General features: G+C 51.7%; 1 protein-coding gene across 11 annotated transcripts in view; it reads right to left on the reverse strand.

Moving 5' to 3' along the window:
• Positions 1 to 21,999, reverse strand: part of spata17 (spermatogenesis associated 17) — a 548,756-nt gene that overhangs the window by 358,667 nt on the left and 168,090 nt on the right. For 4 of the 11 annotated variants that reach the window (XM_085981099.1, XM_085981101.1, XM_085981103.1 and 1 more), the window contains one exon: positions 6,005 to 6,626. The exons of 1 other annotated variant lie outside the window; for it this stretch is intronic. In XM_085981099.1, the coding sequence (XP_085837225.1) occupies positions 6,230 to 6,626 (397 nt within the window). In that variant the 3' untranslated portion in view covers positions 6,005 to 6,229. Of the gene's footprint in view, positions 1 to 6,002; positions 6,627 to 21,999 lie in introns of those variants that run through there. 6 more of the 11 variants (XM_085981086.1, XM_085981090.1, XM_085981096.1 and 3 more) reach the window with 4 other exon arrangements.

Here is a 21,999-nt window from a genome sequence, read left to right on the forward strand (position 1 = left end):
CCAAAGTGGATAACCTCACATTTATCCACATTAAAGTGCATTTGCCATATTTCTGCCCAATCACCCAACCTGTCCAAATCGTACTGGAGTTTCATGACATCCTCCTCACAGCATACCCTCCCACCCAGCTTTGTGTCGTCTGCAAATTTGGAGATATTACATCCAATTCCCTCGTCCAGATCATTAATATATATTGTGAACAGCTGGGGTCCTAGGACCGATCCTTGCGGTACCCCACTAGTCACTGCCTGCCACGCAGAAAATGACCCGTTTATTCCAACTCTTTGCTTTCTGTCCGCCAACCAGTTCTCTATCCAAGTCAATACCTTGCCCCCAATCCCATGTGCCTTAATTTTGCACGCTAATCTCTTATGCGGGACCTTATCGAAAGCCTTCTGAAAGTCCAAATACACCGCATCCACTGGTTCTCCCTTATCTATTTTACCAGTTACATCCTCAAAAAATTCCAGTAGATTAGTCAAGCATGATTTACCTTCTGTAAATCCATGTTGACTTTGTCCGATCCTGTCACTGCTTTCCAAGTGCTCTGCTATTACATCTTTTATAATTGACTCTAGCATTTTCCCCACTACCGATGTCAGGCTTACCGGTCTATAATTCCCGGCTTTTTCTCTGCCACCTTTTTTGAATAGTGGGGTAACATTCACTACCCTCCAATCCATGGGTACTGTTCCAGAGTCTATCGAGTTCTGGAAGATGACCAGCAATGCATCTACTATTTCTAGGGCCACTTCCTTAAGTACCCTGGGATGTAGGTTATCAGGCCCTGGGGATTTATCAGCCTTCAGTCCCATCAATTTTCCTAACACCATTTCCCTACAAATACTGATTTCTTTCAGTTCCACCCTTTCATCAGACCCTATGTTCTGCGGTATTTCTGGGAGGTTATTTGTGTCCTCCTTTGTGAAGACAGAACCAAAATATGTATTTAGTTGGTCTGCCATTTCTTTGCTCCCCATTATAAATTCCCCCGATGCTGACTGCAAGGGACCTACGCTTGGCTTCACCAATCTTTTTCTCTTTACATATCTATAAAAGCTTTTACAGTCAGTTTTTATGTTCCCTGAAAGCTTACTCTCATATTCTATTTTCCCTTTCTTAATTAATCCCTTTGTCCTCCTTTGTTGAATCCTAAACTGCTCCCAATCCTCAGGATTATTGTTTTTTCTGGCCAATTTGTATGTCCTCTCCTTGGATCTTATGCTATCCCTAATTTCCCTTGTTAGCCACGGTTGAGTCACCTTTTTTGCTTTTTTTTATGCCAAACTGGGATGAACAACTTCTGTAGTTCATCCATTCGGTCTTTGAATGTTTGCCATTGCCTATCCACTGTCAACCCTTTGAGTGCCATTCCCCAATCAATCCTACCCAACTCGCTCCTCAGACCATCGTAGTTTCCTTTATTTAAATTGAGGACCCTAGTCTCGGAGTCAACTACTTCATTCTCCATCTTAATGAAGAATTCGATCATATTATGATCGCTCCGAACCAAGGGGCCTCGTACAACAAGATTGCTAATTAATCCTTTCTCGTTACATAATACCCAGTCTAAGATGGCCTGATCTCTGGTTGGTTCCTCGACATATTGGTCCGGGGAACCATCCCGTAAACACTCCAGGAATTCCTCCTCCACAGTATTGTTACTAATTTGGTTAGCCCAATCTATATGTAGATTAAAGTCACCCATGATGACTGCTGTGCCCTTATTGCACGCTTCTTTAATTTCCCTTTTAATGCCATCCCCAACCTCCGCCTTACTGTTTGGAGGTCTATATACCACTCCCACTAATGTTTTTTTCCCCTTAGTATTTCTCAATTCTACCTATACAGATTCCACCTCATCAGAGCTAATATCCTTCATTACAATTGTGTTAATCCCTTCTTTAACCAGTAATGCTACCCCTCCTCCCTTTCCTTTTTGCCTATCTTTCCTGAATATCGAATACCCCTGGATGTTGAGTTCCCAGTCTTGGCCATCCTTGAGCCACGTTTCCGTAATCCCAACCAAATCATATTCGTTTACCTCTATTTGCGCAGCCAATTCATCCACCTTATTACAAATGCTCCTCGCATTAAGATACAAAGCCTTCAGGCTTGTTTTTTTAACGCTCTTAGACCTATTAGAGTTATTATTTACTGTGGCCACGTTTGATTTAAACCGTTGATTTCTCTGACTGCCACTTTTGTTTTTCTCCTCCCTATCTTTTGCTTTTATCCTTATTTCCCTTTCCTCTGTCTCCCTGCTCAGGTTCCCAACCTCCTTCCATTTTAGTTTAAACCCTCCCCCACAGCACTAGCAAACACTCCCCCTGGGACATCGGTTCCAGCCCTGCCCAGGTGCAGACCGTCAGGTTTGAACTGGTCCTACCTCCCCCAGAACCGGTTCCAATGTCCCAGGAACTTGAATCCCTCCCCCTGGCACCATTCCTCTAGCCACGTATTCATCTGAAGTATCCTTCTATTTCTACTCTGACTAGCACGTGGCACTGGTAGCAATCCTGAGATTACTACCTTTGAGGTCCTGTTTTTTAATTTACCTCCTAACTCCCTAGAGAGAGAGAGAGGGAAGGAGAGAGAGACAGAGACAAAGAGGGAAGGAGAGAGAGAGAGAGAGAGGGAAGGAGAGAGAGAGAGAGGGAAGGAGAGAGAGAGAGAGAGAGGGAAGGAGAGAGAGGGAAGGAGAGAGAGAGAGAAGGAAGGAGAGAGAGAGGGAGAGGGAAGGAGAGAGAGACAGAGACAAAGAGGGAAGGAGAGAGAGAGGGAAGGAGAGAGAGAGAGAGAGAGAGGGAAGGAGAGAGCGAGAGAGGGAGGGAAGGAGAGAGAGAGAGAGGGGGAAGGAGAGAGAGAGGGAAGGAGAGAGAGAGACAGAGAGGGAAGGAGAGAGAAAGGCAGAGAGGGAAGGAGAGAGAGAGAGGGAAGGAGAGAGAGAGAGAAGGAGAGAGAGAGAGGAGAGTGACAGAGGGAAGGAGAGAGAGAGAGAGGGAAGGAGAGAGAGAGAGGGAAGGAGAGAGAGAGGAGAGAGAGGAGAGTGACAGAGGGAAGGAGAGAGAGAGAGGGGTGGGGGAAAGGGGTGGGGGAGGGAAAGGGGTGGGAGGGAAAGGGGTGGGGGGGAAAGGGGTGGGAATGGGTGTTGGGGGGCAAGGGGGGTGTGGGGGGAGGAAAGGGGGGTGGGGGAAGGGGGTGGGGGAAGGGGTGGGGGGAAGGGGGGAAAGGGGTGGGGGGGAAGTGGGGGGGGAAGGGGGGGAAGGGGGTGGGGGAAGGGGGGGAAAGGGGGTGGGGGAAGAGGGGGAAAGGGGGTGGGGGGAAGTTAGAAGATGAAGGCACTAGATAAATGCAAGCTGGGTTAACGACGTTTCTTAGAATCCCTCTGACATCCACTACAATAAAGAGAGATATTTTGAAAGCATTGGCAGTGCAACCTCTCGCAGAGGTCGAGGCGGATACCGACCTGGATGAGCAGAGCCCGGCCGCAGAAGCTTAGGAAGCGAGCGCCGGGGCGGCTGCAGAGGAGGAAGCAGCAGCCGAGCAAGAGCAGGCCGGCGGTGGCCAGCGCCATGTTGCGGCGGCCCAAGCGGGAGCGAGCCCGGGCGCCAGTTGGTGCAGCCCCGCAGCGGAGCAGAGGCTCCAGCACCCGGCGCCACTCGGGCTCGGAGGCGGGCAGCCGGCGCCGGCACAGCCGCTCGAAATGGCCGTCAAAGTAGGCGAGCCTCCAGGCGAAGGGCCGCGACCGCGGCCCCGAGCAGCAGCTCCTTCCCCGCCGGCCCATCATCGCTGCTCCTACTTCCGCGAGGTCAGGGTGACAGGAGAGAGGGGAGAAAGCGGCAGAGACCCCATGGGCGGCGTAGCGCCTGAGGCCCGGCCCGAGTCATCTGGGCTGAGCTCCCGCTCCCTCCGACCCGAAGAGCTCGGCAGTGACATCCTGCAGAGTGGAGAGGCCCGGGTGACAGGAGAGAGGGGAGAAAGCGGAGAGAAGGAGGAGGCCAGCCTTTCCCAAGATGATGGCGAAGGCCGGCCGCTGGTTTGGAATCGGGCCCAGCGGGACGGGCGGTGCCTAGCTCGGGCGTGGCTGGTGAGGAGAGGCCGAGGCTTCGAGGCCTGCAGGCAGCTCATCCACCGTGGATGCAAACAACCCGCGAGCGGAGAGGCCGTGTGACAGGAGAGAGGGGAGAAAGCGGAGAGAAGGAGGAGGGTGAGGGTGGGACTGGGGCCCATGGTCGGACAGAGGCAGAGTTGCTCTATCACAAACAACAATGGCCGCCGCTTGCTTTTCAGTTTGAAGGATTAGGCCCCGCCCACACACGCCATGAAACGCCCCCCGTGACGCAGCGTGCTCCCCCCGTAGGATTGGTCAACCTTCATGTCACTCAATGCTAATGAGCGGATTTCCCCTGTATGATTGGCCAACCGCTAATGAGCGGAATTTTGAACGTTTTTTGTCTACTGTCCGAACAATTTTTGTGTGACCAAAAAGTAAATATGCCTAGGACACCCTCCTAATCATAACCTTTATTTTGATATAACATATGTGTAGGTACGCTCTATAACTTTTGAGTGATGCCCGGACAGATGGACAGACAGACAGACACCACTATCCTTTTACACATAAAGACTAGCTGGGGGGACCCGGCGTTGCCAAGGCTTTTTTGCAAAACGGCAGTTTACAGGGCCGCGCGGTTTACGGCCGGCCGCTGCCACTCCCCCGCTCTGTGTCTCGGGCCGAGCGGTTGTGACCCCAACTCACCTCCCGCTCCGGCGGGCCGGGAGCGGGATACTGTGCCGGAGCCGCACTGTGGGGGTTTGTTGTGCTGGTGCTGTCGCTGTCGGTATTAAAAAAATGGCAGCGACGTTTCGGGAGGCTGAAGGATTAGGCCCGCCCACACATGGAATGAAACGCCCCCCGTGATGCAAGAGAGAGAGAGAGACTGGGGGGAGAAGAGAGAGAGAGAGTGGGGCAAGGAGAGAGAGGGAAGGAGAGAGAGACAGAGAGAGGGAAGGAGAGAGAGACAGAGAGAGGGAAGGAGAGAGAGACAGAGAGAGGGAAGGAGAGAGAGGGAAGGAGAGAGAGACAGAGAGAGGGAGGGAACGAGAGAGAGAGGGAAGGAGAGAGGGAAGGAGAGAGAGAGGGAAGGAGAGAGAGACAGACACAGAGAGGGAAGGAGAGAGACTGGGGGGAGAGAGAGAGAGACAGGGAGAGAGAAAGAGTAGAGAGACTGGGGGGAGAGAGGGAGAGAGAGAGAGACGGGGAGATAGAGAGAGAGCAAGAGAGACGGGGGAGAAGAGAGAGAGACGGGGGAAGAGAGAGAGAGAGAGAGATGGGGGGAAGAGAGAGAGAGAGAGAGAGACGGGGAAGAGAGAGAGAGAGAGAGATGGGGGAAGAGAGAGAGAGAGAGACGGGGGAAGAGAGAGAGAGAGATGGGGAGAGAGAGAGAGAGAGACTTGGGGGAGAGGGAGAGAGTGGGGAGAGGGAGAGAGAGAGACTGGGGGAAGAGGGAGAGAGTGGGGGAGTGAGAGAGAGAGACTGGGGGAGAGAGAGACTGGAGGAGAGAGAGAGAGAGACTGGGGAGAGAGAGAGAGACTGGGGGGAGAGAGAGAGAGTGACTGAGGGGGGAGAGAGAGAGACGGGGAGAGAGAGAGAGAGAGACGGGGAGATAGAGAGAGAGAGACTGAGGGGGGAGAGAGAGAGCGACTCAGGGGGAGGGAGAGAGACTGGGGGAGAGAGTGAGAGATGGGAGAGAGAGAGAGAGAGTATTCCTCAACTCTTGGGTCTAAGGTGGTGGATTATACAATCACTGACATGGACCCCTGCGATATCAACGCATTCACTGTCAGGCAGCAATCCCCCCTTGATATACCTATCAATTCATCCAATGAAAAGCGACGAGTTAAGAAAGTAACTATAGGTTTTTATTGGCTAAATAACAGAGCCCACCCTCGTGGGTGATCGGATACAACAAGGAGGAATGCCAGCCAGTCGACTACCTTTATACCTGGGCAGGTAGGTGGAGTCATGGGCGGAGTCAGCAGTGGTCAGCCCAGGTATAGCAGCGTGACAAGAGGTGACCTCGTATAGTGATACAACAGTGTGAACAGTGCTAACCATAGAGTAACGATATAACAGTGATAACTATAGTGTAACGATAGTGAACGATAAAAGTGGTTTACCACATTCACCCCTTGTTTAGATTTGAGTCCGGCGGGGTGAAGTGTACTACCAGTTCTGGTATGTCAGTCTGTCCGGAGGCCTCGTAAGCCTTTCTGATCGTCGCAGCGGCGGTGTTGCATTATCCGGTGTTAATGCTGGTGTCTGCGTGGTCGGCGAAGGCTCGTGGGGTTCCGGCATGCCGTCTACCTGGGCTGGAATTGGGGGGGTGGTGGGGGGGGGTGAAGGTGGTGTCTCCGGAGTGCCCGAGGGTGCGAGGTCTCGTAAGGAGACTGTGTCCTCCCGCCCGTCTGGGTATGCCACATAGACGTACTGGGGGTTGGCATGCAGGAGGTCCACCCTCTCGACCAGGGGGTCCGTTTTATGGGCCCTCACGTGCTTTCGCAGCAAGACGGGCCCCGGAGAGGTCAGCCAGGTTGGTAGCGTGGTTCCCGTAGTCGACTTCCTGGGGAAAACAAACATTCGTTCATGGGGGGTGGCATTAATGGCAGTGCAAAGTAGTGACCGGATGGAATGCAGCGCTGCCGGGAGGGCTTCCTGCCAGCGGGCGGTTGGGAGGCCCTTAGACTTTAAGGCTAAGAGGACGGCCTTCCATACCGTCGCGTTCTCTCTTTCCACCTGGCCGTTCCCTCGGGGGTTGTAGCTGGTGGTCCTGCTTGCAGCAATACTGATGTGCCTCAATAATTCCGAGACTCGAAGGTAGCAGAACAAAACAAGGCTTTTATTAACTTAGAACGAAACATGTAAGCGAGAGAGATGTCGTCCTTCTGGAGATTGGGGCTAGACTGAAGCTAGCTTACAAACGGGGCCAGGTATGGGCGGAGCCCTACACACAGCACATTCCAGCACATTCCAGTATACAATTCCAGGGCAGCACGGTGGCATAGTGGTTAGCACTGTTGCCTCACAGCGCCAGAGACCCGGGTTCGAATCCGGCCTCGGGCGACTGTCTGTGTGGAGTTTGCACATTCTCCCCGTGTTTGCGTGGGTTTTCTCCGGGTACTCCGGTTTCCTCCCACAGTCCAAAGATGTGCGGGTTAGGTTGATTGGCTATGATAAATTGACCCTTAGTGTTAGGGGGATTAAATACGTGGGGTTACAAGGATAGGGTGGGATATGTGTTGGTGCAGGGGTTACGGGGATTGGGTGGGATATGTGTCGGTGCAGGCTCGATGGGCCGAAATGGCCTCTATCTGCACTGTGGGGTTTCTGTGATTCTGTGATTTCTGTGAATACAGCACATTCCAGTACACAATACAATGAGGTCTGGGGGAAGGGAAATGACACTGAAACCGATCTCAGTCACAGGCAGTGATGAATGGAAATATTTCATCACATTCACCCCTTCTATAGATTTAGTCTGTTCGGGGGTTTGATAGTCCTCTGCGACCGACGTGGCTGTTGCGGTGCCGCGGATGTCGGCTGGGTGTCCCCGGTAGCCTCCTGGGTCTCTGCCGGGGGTGCCGCCAGGGTTGTTGAAGGGGTAGTTGGTGGGGGTGCCGTTGGTCGGTGTTCTTCCGGGGGTGATGAAAGAGTAGTGGGTGGGTAAGAGTTGCTGTGATCGTCGTTGCCGCTATTGCCGTGGTTGTTGTCGATGCCGGCTGGGGCGACGTCTTTTATGGACACGGTGTCCTCCCTTCCGTCGGCGTGCTGGACATATGCGTATTGGGGGTTGGCGTGGAGTAGGTGTACTGGCTCCACGAGAGGGTCCGTCTTGTGGCCCCTCACATGCCTTCGCACGAGTACCGGACCTGGGGTGGAGAGCCATGACGGCATGGATACACCTGAGGTGGATTTCCGGGGAAAGACAAACATTCGTTCATGAGGCGTGGTATTAGTGGCCATACACAATAGCGACCGTATCGAATGGAGCACATCCGAGAGGACTTCCTGCCAGCGGGAGATAGGGAGGCCCTTGGTCCTTAGAGCTAGAGTGACTGCTTTCCATACTGTCCCGTTCTCTCGCTCCACTTGGCCGTTACCCCGGGGGTTGTAGCTGGTGGTACGGCTCGTGGCGATCCCCCTGGACAGCATGTACTGGCGTAGCTCTTCACTCATGAAGGACGCCCCCCTATCCGTATGGATGTAGCTCGGCATACCGAACAGGCAGAACAGGCTGTTGAGGCATTTAATGACCGTGGCGCTGGTCATGTCTGGGCAGGGGAAGGCGAATGGGAACCGGGAGTATTCGTCCACAATGTTCAGGAAGTAAACATTGCGGTCGACGGACGGGAGGGGGCCCTTGAAATCTAAGCTGAGCCGCTCAAAGGGCCATGTAGCTTTGATTAAGTGGGCTCTATCTGGGCGGTAGAACCGAGGCTTGCACTCAGCGCAAGTGCGGCAGTTCCTGGTCAGGGACCGAACTTCCTCAATCGAGCAGGGTAAGTTACGGGACTTTATGAAGTGGAACAGCCGCGTGGCCCCTGGGTGGCAGAGGTCGTTGTGGAGGGTCTGTAGCCGATCCCCGGTGGCGCTGGCACACATCCCTCGTGAGAGGGCGTCAGGGGATTCGTTAAGGGCCCCTGGCCGGTAAATGATGTCGTACTCGAAGGTGGAGAGCTCGATCCACCACCTAAGAATCTTATCATTTTTAATCTTCCCCCTCTGTTTATTATTGAACATAAACGCTACCGACCGCTGGTCGGTAAGTAGGGTGAAGCGTTTGCCGGCTAGGTAGTGGCGCCAGTGGCGCACTGCCTCCACGATGGCTTGGGCCTCCTTTTCCACGGAGGAGTGTCTGATCTCGGGCCCTTGGAGGGTCCTCGAGAAGAAAGCTACGGGCCGCCCCGCCTGGTTGAGGGTGGCCGCCAAGGCGAAGTCAGACGCATCACTTTCCACTTGAAATGGAGTGTTCTCGTCCACTGCCTGTAGCGTGGCCCACTCAATATCCTGCTTAATGCTTTTGAAGGCGGCGTGGGCCTCAGCAGAGAGCGGGAAAGAGGATGCTTTCAAGAGGGGGCGGGCTTTGTCGGAGTAGTTGGGGACCCATTGGGAATAATAAGAAAATAACCCCAGGCATCTTTTCAGGGCTTTGGGAGTGTTGGGCAGGGGCAGCTCCCGTAGGGGGCGCAATCGGTTGGGGTCTGGTCCGATTTCCCCATTCTCCACCACGCTGCCTAGTATGCAGAGGCGCGTGGTGTTGTAAACGCACTTGTCCTCGTTGTAGGTGAGGTTGAGTTTTTGTGCGGTTTTCAGGAACCTCTCGAGGTTCGAGTCGTGATCCTGCTGGTTGTGACCGCAGATGGTGACGTTGTCGAGGTAGGGGAAGGTTGCCTGCAAGTGGTGGTCATCGACCATGTGGTCCATCTCCCTCTGGAAGACCGAGACCCCATTCGTCACCCCAAAGGGGACTCTGAGGAATTGGTAGAGGCGTCCGTTCGCCTCGAAGGCGGTGTACGGGCGGTCCTCTGGTCTGATAGGGAGCTGGTGGTACGCTGACTTGAGGTCGATGGTGGAGAACACCCGGTATTGGGCGATTTGGTTCACCATTTCTGATATGCGGGGTAGCGGGTAGGCGTCTAGTAGGGTGTACCTGTTGATCGTTTGACTATAGTCGATCACCATCCGTTTCTTCTCGCTACCCCTTACCACTACCACTTGGGCGCGCCACGGGCTGTTGCTGCGTTCAATAATGCGCTCTTTCAGGAGCCTGTCTACCTCGGTCGCGATAAACCGCCTGTCCTCCCAGCTGTACCTCCTGCTTTTGGTCACTATTGGCCGGCAGTTAGGGGTAAGGTTCGCGAATAGCGAAGGCGGCTTTACCTTCAGGGTAGCCAGACCGCACACTGTGAGGGGCGGCTGCGACCCACCGTACTTGAGCGTGATGCTTTGGTGGTTGCACTGGAAATCCAGGCCCAAGATCACGCTCGCACATAGGTTCTTCATGATTAATACTTTAAAATTATCATATACAGTTCCGTTAACGCACAATTGTACCGTGCAGTAACCCAGAATGGTCGATGTCTGGGTTTTGTCAGCCATAGAGATGGTACCCTGAGTAGGGACCACCTTGAGGGAGAGTTGTTGTGCCAGTTCTGGGTGGATAAAGCTCTCCGTGCTTCCACTGTCAATTAAGCATTTAACCCGGCACCCGTTTACCTCGATGTCCACCATTGATCTGGATAGCGGGCGCGGCCTGGTCTGGTCCACTGTGACCGATGCCACTGTAGGGCCCTGATCGATACAAGATGGCGTCCACGCTGTCTGCTCACAAGATGGCGGACCCCACGAGGTCGGGCAAGATGGCGTCCAAGATGGCCGCTCCCACGGCGCACACGCGGCGGTGGCGGGTTTTCCGGCGGGGTTCCCTCTGCACACCTTCCCGAAGTGCCCCTTCTTACCGCACTTAAAGCAGGTGGTGCCTTTCACCGGGCACAGGTTTCTGGCGTGCTTTGGCTGCCCGCAGAAGTAGCAGTTGGGTCCCTGACGCGTCGCGGCTGTCGTAGGGCTTCTGGGGGGAGAGCGGGGCCCAGCCGGTGTCGGGCTATCGGGCGGGGAAGATGCCTTCCAAGATGGCGGCGTCCTTGGTGCACACGTGGTGGCGTGGATGGCGCGGGCTGAAGAGTAGGCGTCCGAGTTTCTCTGGGCCACATCCAGGGATCGCGCGGTGTCCGCAGCCTGTTTCAGGTCCAACCCCGTTTTTTCCAGCAGTCTTTGCCGGATGTAAGTGGAGCTGAGGCCTGTGATGAAGGCATCGCGAACAAGCTCGTCAGTGTACACCGCGGCTTTTACATCTCGGCACTTGCAGTCTTTGCCAAGCATTTTCAGGGTGCTTAGGAACTCCTCCACCGATTCCCCAGGTCGCTGTGCGCGGGTGGCGAGCAGGTGCCTAGCATACACCTCATTCGTAGGCTGCTGGTAATGCGCCTTTAAGATGTCGCAGGCGGCCAGGTACGTCTCGGCGTCTTGGATGAGGGGGTAAACCCGGTGGCTTACCCAATTCCGCAGAATTCCGAGTCTCATCCTTGCAGCGTCCGTAGCGTCTTTGACGGCTGCGGAATTGTCCAGGAAGAATTCCATACACTCAAACCAGTGTCCGAAGCGTGCTGATGCGTCCGGAGCATGTTGATCCAAATCCAAACGTTCGGGTTTCAGGAGTTGATCCATAGTGTTGAAAAAATAAGTTAATAAAATTGATGTGCCTCAATAATTCCGAGACTCGAAGGTAGCAGAACAAAACAAGGCTTTTATTAACTTAGAACGAAACACGTAAGCGAGAGAGATGTCGTCCTTCTGGAGATTGGGGCTAGACTGAAGCTAGCTTACAAACGGGGCCAGGTATGGGCGGAGCCCTACACACAGCACATTCCAGCACATTCCAGTATACAATACAGCACATTCCAGTACACAATACAATGAGGTCTGGGGGAAGGGACATGACACTGAAACCGATCTCAGTCACAGGCAGTGATGAATGGAAATATTTCATCACAAATACCTCTCGCTAGTAGGAACTGACGGAGTTCCTCGCTCATGAAGGAGGAGCCCCGGTCACTATGTATATAGTTTGGGAACCCGAACAAGGCGAAGAGGTCGTTCAGGCATTTAATGACCGTGGTACTGGTCATGTCTGGGCAGGGGAAGGCAAAGGGGAAACGGGAGTACTCATCAACAATGTTGAGGAAGTACACATTACGGTCAGAGGACGGGAGGGGCCCCTTAAAGTCGATGCTCAGGTGCTCGAAGGGGCGGGTGGCCTTGATCAGGCTTGCTCTGTCCGGCCTAAAGAAGTGCGGTTTGCACTCGGCACAGGTCTGGCAGTTCCTGGTCATGGTCCTGACCTCCTCGATGGAGTAGGGCAGGTTGCGGGCCTTAATGAAGTGGTAAAGTCTGGTGACCCCGGGGTGGCAGAGGTCGTTGTGGAGGGTCTGAAGTCTATCACTTTGCGCGCTGGCGCATGTAATTCGTGACAGAGCATCGGGGGGTTCGTTCAGCTTACCTGGCCGGTACAAGATATCATAATCATAGGTGGAGAGCTCGATTCTCCACCTCAAGATCTTGTCATTCTTGATTTTGCCCCTCAGCTTGTTATTAAACATAAAAGCGACCGAACGTTGGTCGGTGAGGAGGGTAAATCGTTTGCCTGCCAGGTAATGCCTCCAGCGTCGTGCCGCCTCCATAATCGCCTGGGCCTCCTTCTCGACCGACGAGTGTCGGATCTCAGGGCCCTGTAGGGTCCTTGAGAAGAAGGCCACCGGTCTCCCCTCCTGGTTAAGGGTGGCGGCTAGGGCGAAGTCGGATGCATCGCTCTCGACTTGGAAGGGGATGGACTCATCCACTGCGTGCATTGTGGCCTTGGCAATGTCTCCCTTAATGAGGGAGAAGGCTGCGCACGCTTCCTCCGTAAGGGGGAAGGATGTGGACTTCATGAGGGGTCTGGCTTTGTCCGCATAATTGGGCACCCATTGGGCATAGTAGGCGAAGAGCCCCAGGGTTCTCTTCAGTGCCTTTGGACAGTGGGGGAGGGGTAGCTCCATGAGGGGGCGCATTCTTTCGGGGTCGGGGCCGATGACTCCGTTCTCTACTACACAGCCGAGGATGGCAAGGCGCGAGGTGTTAAACACACATTTATCCTTATTGTAGGTGAGGTTCAGCCGTTGGGCCGTACGGAGGAATCTCTCCAGATTAACATCGTGGTCCTGCCGGTCGCGGCCGCAGATGGTGACGTTATCTAGATAGGGGAACGTGGCGTGCAGCCCGTTCTGGTCAACCATCCGGTCCATCTCCCTTTGGAAGACCGAAACCCCGTTGGTGACGCCGAAGGGAACCCCAAGGAAGTGGTAGAGGCGGCCGTTCGCCTCGAAGGCTGTATACTGGCGATCCTCAGGGCGGATAGGGAGTTGGTGATAGGCCGACTTAAGGTCGATGGTGGAGAATACCCGGTACTGCGCAATCTGATTGACCATATCAGATATGCGGGGAAGGGGGTATGCGTCCAGCTGGGTGTACCTGTTTATGGTCTGGCTGTAGTCGATGACCAGGCGGTTTTTATTGCCGGTCTTAACGACCACGACCTGGGCACGCCAGGGGCTGGTGCTCCCCTCGATGATGCCCTCCTTCAGGAGACGCTGCACCTCAGAGCTAATGAAAGCTCTGTCCCCGGCGCTGTACCGCCTGCTCTTGGTAGCGACGGGTTTGCAGTCGGGGCTGAGGTTAGCGAACAGGGAAGGTGGCGGGACCTTGAGGGTGGATAGGCCGCAGGTGTTGCGCGGTGGGCGGTTTAAAATCTGCTGGTTATCGACTGTGAGTGGGGGGAGGGGTCCGCCGTATGCTAGCGTGACGCTTTGGAGGTGGGATTGGAAGTCTAGGCCTAGTAGGACGGCAGCGCATACATAGCTGGGGCAGGACGAGGAGTTTAAAATTTTTATACTCCGTGCCCTTAACCGACAGGGTCACAACACAGTAGCCGCTGATGTCCGTGGCGTGGGACCTCGATGCCATCGAGATCCGGTTGCGCGTTGGCCAGACAGTGAGGGAGTAGTGGCTCACCGTGTCTGGGTGGATGAAACTCTCCGTGCTTCCACTGTCGAACAGGCAGGTCGTGGCGTGGCCGTTCACTTTGATGTCCATCATGGACTTGGACAGGTGATGCGGGCGGGCTTGATCCAGTGTGACGGAGGCTAGTGTATAGCTGAGCGAGTCGCTGTAGTCTGCGGGTGAGGCGGTGGTCGGGTCTGGAGTCACGGTGACGGTCGAGCGTGGTGGGTAAAATGGCGGCGCCCACGAGGTAGGACAAAATGGCGGAGAAGATGGCTGCCCCCACAACTCACATGAGGCACTGCTGGTGTCGGTTGCCTGGATCAAAGATGGCCGCCCCATGACTCACATGTGGGGATGCTGGCCTCTGTGGCCTTGATGGAAGATGGCCGCCCCCACAGCTCGCATGAGGCACTGCTGGCCTCCGTTGATCCCCCTCTGCAGGCCTTTGCAAAGTGGCCTTTCTTCATGCATCTCGAGCAGGTCGCGTTTCTGGCTGGGCAGCGCGCCCTCGGGTGTTTCGCCTGGCCGCAGAAGAAGCAGCCGGCGGCCCGATTGCGGGGGTCCGATGTCGCAGCCAGTACCGGGGGTGGCGGTCCCGATCGGGTCCGGGACGCCGACGCTGAGGTAGGTCCCAGGGGGGGTGCTGCGGGGGGTATTGCGGTCGGGGTCGGTCCCAAGTCCCAGGGTCGCGAGTTACAGTACCTTGAATATGCCTCGAGGTCCCGATGGGCCACTTCTAGGGAGCGAGCGAGGGCTGCAGCTTTGTCCAGGTCGAGGTCCTTTGCTTCAAGTAGTCTTTGCCGTGAGTAGTCGGACCGCAGGCCTTTCACGAAGGCATCACGGACGTTGTCTTCAGTATTTTCTGCCGCCGTTACCACTTTAAAGTTACAGTCTCTGCCGAGTGCTTGTAGCACCCGTAAAAATTCATCCACAGGCTCTCCTGGCTGTTGCGGGCAGGATCTTAGGAGGTGTCTGGCATACATGGAATTTACCGGGCTCTGGTACTGTCGTTTCAGCCGGTTGATGGCGTCCTCATATGTTTTAAGGTCCCGGATGAGTGCGAATACTTTAGGGCTCACTTGGGCGGTCAGAACTCTTAGCTTGGATTCCTGAGGCACGCCGGATTCTCCCAGGTAGGGCTCGAAACAGCTCAGCCAGTGTTCGAAGTCGAGGGCTGAGTTTGCTGCCTGTGGGTTTAAATCCAGGTACGGTGGTCGGAGGGCTCGCAGCCAAGCCGGCTGCTGTGGCTGTTGTAGCTTGGCGTCTGACGGCTGCTGTGGCTGTTGTAGCTGGGCGTCTGGCTGGTCTGGCTCGGTAGACATTTTAAAATTTAGCCAATAAAATTGATATACCTATCAATTCATCCAATGAAAAGCGACGAGTTAAGAAAGTAACTATAGGTTTTTATTGGCTAAATAACAGAGCCCACCCTCGTGGGTGATCGGATACAACAAGGAGGAATGCCAGCCAGTCGACTACCTTTATACCTGGGCAGGTAGGTGGAGTCATGGGCGGAGTCAGCAGTGGTCAGCCCAGGTATAGCAGCGTGACAAGAGGCGACCTCGTATAGTGATACAACAGTGTGAACAGTGCTAACCATAGAATAACGATATAACAGTGATAACTATAGTGTAACGATAGTGAATGATAAAAGTGGTTTACCACACCCCTCTCAGACCATAACCAAATAAATGTGTACCTTAAACTTTCTGCCCAAACTACAGACACAAAAAAGGAACCCAGTAAGCTCCATAAACTAAACCAGACATACAGATGGGCCCCAGACAGTGGAGATAAATTCATCACAGCACTAAATTCACCTGATCTCACAAGTAAAATATCAAAATTTAAAGAATATCTATATGAGATCACCAGAGATGGTGTAAACATGGCCATAGACGATATAAATAGGATCTTCCATGAGGCAGCTGTAAAAGCCGACCTTGTGAAACAGAAGAGGAAACGTTACAAAAGACAAAAAAAGAGAAATGGTTTGATCACGAATGCAAAAATGCCAGAAAAGACCTGAGAAAAATATCAAACCAAAAGCATCGCCAACCAAACAACCCAGACCTGCGTATTAGATACAATGAGACCCTCAAAAGATATAAACACACCATTAGGAACAAAACACAAAACTATACCCACAAAAGACTTGAAGAAATTGAAAACTCCATTAATCAAAATCAATTCTGGGATATGTGGAATAACCTGAGTACAACTCAATTACAAGCATTACCAATCCAAGATGGTGACATCTGGAGAACACATTTTGAAAACCTCTACAAAGACATCCCAGTAAACGAATCAAACTCAAGTCAACATCATGTCACAGAAAAACTCCACACATTAGAAGTAACAATTAAAGACAACCAAAACCCTCTGGACTCCCCAATCACTTGGAAAGAACTGGCCACAAAAACAAAATCTCTCCACCTAAAGAAAGCCTGTGGTCCAGACAACATCAAAAATGAAATGCTCAAGTTCAGCACTATGGAGATGCAGGGTGCTGTACTCAAGTTATTCAACATCATATTACGTTCGGGCTGTTTTCCAGATATCTGGTGCCAAGGACTCATCTCTCCCATATATAAAAGTGGAAACAAATCAGACCCAAACAACTACCGTGACATCTGTGTCAACAGTTGTCTAGGGAAGTTATTCTGCAGTATTCTAAATAGCAAATTACTGGATTTTCTTAATAAACATAATATCCTTAGAAAAAATCAAATAGGCTTTCTTCCAAAACACCGCACCACCGACCATATCTATACCCTTCACACTCTCATTGAAAAACATATACACCAAACAAAAAATGGGAAAATATTCGCTTGTTTCATTGACTTCAAGAAAGCCTTTGACTCTATTTGGCACGAAGGGCTCTATTACAAACTTCTTCAGTGTGGAATAGGGGGCAAAGTCTATGACCTTATTAAATCGATGTATCTGAAAAATAAATGCGGTGTCAAAATTGGAGACAAACGCACCGGTTTCTTCACCCAGAGAAGAGGCGTCCGGCAGGGTTGCAACTTGAGTCCGACCCTGTTCAACATATACATAAATGAGTTAGCAGACAAGCTGGAGCAAAGCGAGTCACCGGGTCTCTGTCTCCTGGATGGGGAAGTGAGGTCCCTGTTCTATGCGGACGACCTGGTTCTGCTGTCTCCCACAGAACAGGGATTACAGCAACATTTAGACCTACTCGACAAATACTGCCAAAATTGGGCCCTGACAGTAAATCTAAAGAAAACCAACATCATGATTTTTCAAAAAAGGCCCAGATGTCAGAAAAACAAATACCAGTTTACTCTCAGTGATACCATCATAGGACACACTATGAGCTACACTTACCTTGGTCTAACCATTACAGCATCAGGGAGCTTCAACATAGCAGTGAATGCACTAAAAGAAAAAGCCCGAAGAGCCCTATATGCAATAAAAAGAAAATTCTACAACATCCAAATTCCAATCAAAATCTGGCTCAAAATATTTGATAGTATAATCCTGCCCATTACGCTGTATGGTAGTGAAGTATGGAGCCCACTCAATCACCATAGCTACACTAAATGGGAAAAACACACAATAGAAGCCCTACATGCAGGATTTTGCCGAAGCATTCTTCGCATCCAAAGGAAAACACCAACAAATGCATGTAGAGCCGAACTAGGCAGATACCCACTGATAATAAACATCCAAAAACGAGCACTAAACTTTCTAAATCACCTCAAATCTAGTTCCCCAAACACCCTTCATTTTAAAGCCCTCCAGACCCAAGAGCTGAACCCAGAAACGAGTCCCCTGAGTCAGTTGTTACTGAAACTAATTTCTCCTACCCAGCCGGACCCTGACCAGTCCCAGACCAACACTGCTCCCCAAACACCAACCCGAGTGAACCAAATCATTAAACAATGCAAAGAAACCTACCTGGAACATTGGAACACAATAACCAAAAGCCAAAGCAGATTAGAATGCTACCAGGCCCTAAAAAGAGAATATAAACTGGCAGACTATCTCTCGACCATCAGAGACACAAAACAGAGACAGACCCTCACCAGATACAGACTAAGCGACCACCAACTGGCAATTGAAAAAGGAAGATACAAGAAATCCTGGCAACCTAAAGAAAATAGAATATGTGATCACTGTCTGGCCGGCGAGGTTGAGACAGAGGTGCACTTCCTCCTAAAATGCGAAAAATTCAACGAGACAAGAAACATATATTTTGACAAGCTCAGCCTTACAACCCCAGATTTCAAAGAATTGGATGACCTGTCAAAATTAAGAATAGTCCTGGGGAAGGGAGACAGACCATATCTTGGTGCCCAATATGTAACAACATGTCACAACCTGAGGAACATTGAGTGACTAACGAGCACACCCATAGCATATATACGCTAAAAATGTTTAAATCAATACCGAATGTACCCAACGACTGTTTTAAATTAATACTGAATGCACCCAACGAGGGTCAACGACTGTTTAAATTAATACTGTCTGTACCCAACGAGGGTCAAAAACGTTTGACACCTACAGAATGTTGGAAACCTGTACTTTTGTTATGTAAGCTTTGGCAATATGGTTCCCTGTAAACTTTCATGCCAATAAAGCATTTGTATTTGAATTTGATTTGAGTAGAGAGACTGGGGGAGAGAGACTGGAGAGAGAGGAGAGAGACTGGGGAGAGAGAGAGAGAGACTGGGGGAGAGAGACGGGGGAGAGAGACTGGGGGAGAGAGACGGGGGAGAGAGAGAGAGAGAGACTGGGGGAGAGAGAGAGAGAGAGACGGGGGAAGGGAGAGAGAGACTGGGGAGAGAGAGATAGAGAGACTGGGAGACAGAGAGAGAGAGAGAGAGACAGGGAGTGAGAGAGAGATGGGGAGAGAGAGACTGGAGGAGGGAAAGAGACGGAGAGAGAGAGAGACTGGGAGAGAGAGACTGGAGGAGGGAGAGTCTGGAGGAGAGAGAGAGACTGGGAGAGAGAGAGAGAGACTGGGAGCTGGGAGACAGAGAGAGAGACTGAGATGGGGAGAGAGAGAGAGACGGGGAGAGAGCGAGAGACTGGGAAAGAGAGAGAAACTGGGGGAGAGAGAAACTGGGGGAGAGAGAAACTGGGGGGGAGAGAGAGAGAGAGAGACTGGGGGAAGAGATAGAGAGACTGGGAGACAGAGAGAGAGAGACTGGGAGACAGAGAGAGAGATAAAGAGACGAGGAGAGAGAGAGAGATTGGGGGAGAGAGAGAGCGACTCGGGGAGAGAGAGAGACTGGGGGAGAGAGAGATAGACGGGAGAGAGAGAGAAAGAGTAGAGAGACTGGGGGGGAGAGAGAGGAGAGAGATAGAGAGAGACTGGGGGAGAAAGAGGAGAGAGACTGGGGAGAGAGAGAGACTGGGGGAGAGAGAGACAGAGAGACTGGGGAGAGAGAGAGACTGGGGGAGAGAGAGACAGAGACTGGGGGAGAGAGACGAGGAGAGAGAGAGAGACTGGGGGAGAGAGAGAGAGACTGGGGGAGAGAGAGAGAGACTGGAGGAGGGAGAGACTGGAGGAGAGAGACGGAGAGAGAGACTGGGAGAGAGAGACTGGAGGAGGGAGAGTCTGAAGGAGAGAGAGAGACTGGGGAGAGAGAGAAACTGGGAGATAGAGAGAGAGAGAGAGAGAGACTGAGGGGGGAGAGAGAGACGGGGAGAGAGAGAGAAACTGGGGGGGAGAGAGAGAGACTGGGGGAAGAGATAGAGAGACTGGGAGACAGAGAGAGAGAGACTGGGAGACAGAGAGAGAGATAAAGAGACGGGGAGAGCACAGTGAAAGCATAGATTTCTTTATGACAGCACACAAAGGGATCTGGGGGTCCTGGTGCATGAAACACAAAAAGTTAGTATGCAGGTGCAGCAGGTGATCAGGAAGGCCAATGGAATCTTGGCTTTTATTGCAAGGGGGATGGAGTATAAAAACAGGGAAGTCTTGCTGCAGTTATACAGGGTATTGGTGAGGCCACACCTGGAATACTGCGTGCAGTTTTGGTTTCCATATTTAAGAAAAGATGTACTTGCTCTCGAGACGGTTCAGAGAAGGTTCACTCGGTTGATTCCGGAGATGAGGGGGTTGACGTATGAGGAAAGGTTGAGTAGGTTGGGACTCTACTCATTGGAGTTCAGAAGAATGAGAGGCGATCTTATCGAAACATATAAGATTGTGAGGGGGCTTGATCGGGTGGATGCGGTGAGGATGTTTCCACTGATGGGTGAGACTAGAACCAGGGGGCATAATCTTAGAATAAGGGGCTGCCCTTTCAAAACTGAGATGAGGAGAAACTTCTTCACTCAGAGGGTAGTAAATCTATGGCATTTGCTACCCCAGAGAGCTGTGGAAGCTGCAACATTAAATAAATTTAAAACGGAGATAGACAGTTTCCTAGCAGATAAGGGAATTAGGGGTTACGGGGAGAAGGCAGGGAAGTGGACGTGAGTCTAGATTCAGATCAGCCATGATCCTATTGAATGGCGGAGCAGGCCCAAGGGGCCGTATGGTCTACTCCTGCTCCTACTACTTCTTATAACCAGGGAAAGAGTAGGGCCCATAAGGGACCAAAGTGGCAATCTGTGTGTAGAGCCAGAAGATGTAGGTGAGGTTTAAAATGAATATTTTGCATCTGTGTTCACTATGGAGAAGGATGATGTAGCCATAGAAATCAGACAGGGGGTTTATGAAATGCTTGAACAAATTAGTATTGAGAGGGAGGAGGTACTAGCGGTTTTAGCGGGCTTAAAAGTGGATAAATCCCCAGGCCCAGACGAGATGTATCCCAGGCTGCTGTGTGAAGCAAGGGAGGAGATTGCAGGGGCTCTGACACAAATTTTCAGAACCTCTCTGGCCACAGGGGAGGTGCCAGAGGACTGGAGGACAGCTAATGTAGTACCATTATTCAAGAAGGGTAGTAGGGATAAACCAGTGAATTACAGGCCAGTGAGCCTAACATCAGTAGTAGGGAAATTAGTGGAAAAAATTCTGAGGGACAGAATTAGTCTCCACTTGGAGAGGCAAGGATTAATCAAGGATAGTCAGCATGGCTTTGTCAGGGGGAGATCATGTCTAACCAATTTGATTGAATTTTTCGAGGAGATGACTAGGTGTGTGGATGAGGGTAGTGCAGTTGATGTAGTCTACATGGACTTCAGTAACTCTTTTGACAAAGTCCCGCATGGGAGACTGGTCAAGAAGGTAAGAGCCCATGGGATCCAGGGCAATTTGGCACATTGGATCCAAAATTGGCTTAGTGGCAGGAGGCAGAGGGTGATGGTTGAAGGTTGTTTTTGTGACTGGAAGCCTGTGTCCAGTGGTGTACCGCAGGGATTGGTGCTGGGTCCTTTGCTGTTTGTAGTGTACATTAATGATTTAGATATGAATGTAGGAGGTATGATTAGGAAGTTCACAGATGACACGAAAATTGGTGGAGTGGTAAATAGCAAGGAGGGAAGCCTCAGGTTACAGGACGATGTAGATGGGTTGATTAGATGGGCAGAACAGTGGCAAATGGAATTTAACCCTGAAAAGTGTGAGGTGATGCATTTTGGGAGGACTAACAAGGCAAGGGAATACACAATGAATGGTAGGACCCTAGGAAGGACAGAGGATCAGAGGGAACTTGGTGTGCATGTACATAGATCCCTGAAGGTAGCAGGACAGGTAGATAAGGTTGGTAAAAAGGCATATGGGATACTTGCCTTCATTAGCCGAGGCATAGAATATAAGAGCAGGGTGGTTATGATGGAGCTGTACAAAACGCTAGTTAGGCCACAGCTGGAATACTGTGTGCAATTCTGGTCGCCACACTATAGGAAGGATATGATTGCATTGGAGAGGGTGGAGAGGAGATTCACCAGGATGTTACCTGGGTTGGAGCGCTTCAGCTATGAAGAGAGACTGGATAGGCTGGGGTTGTTTTCCTTAGGCAGAGAAGGCTGAGGGGGGACCTGATTGAGGTGTACAAAATTATGAGGGACATAGATAGGGTAGATAGAAAGGAACTTTTCCCCTTAGTAGAGGGGTCAATAACCAGGGGGCACAGTTTCAAGATAAGGGGCAGGAGGTTTAGAGGGGATTTGAGGAAAAACATTTTCACCCAGAGGGTGGTTGGAATCTGGAACTCACTGCCTGAAAGCATGGTACAGGCAGGAACCCTCACAACATTCAAGAAGCATTCAGATAAGCACTTGAAACTCCATAGCATACAAGGCTACAGACCAAGTGCTGGAAAATGGGATTAGAATAGTGTGATATCCGAGTGGTAAGGTCAGAAACTGAGAGAAGCGAGATATTAGGAACAAACCCAATTGTTTATTTACAC

The sequence above is a fragment of the Somniosus microcephalus genome, chromosome 3, assembly GCF_052327205.1.
Source record: "Somniosus microcephalus isolate GS21.2 chromosome 3, FLI_Smic_1.0, whole genome shotgun sequence".
Classification (NCBI taxonomy): Eukaryota; Metazoa; Chordata; class Chondrichthyes; order Squaliformes; family Somniosidae; genus Somniosus; species Somniosus microcephalus.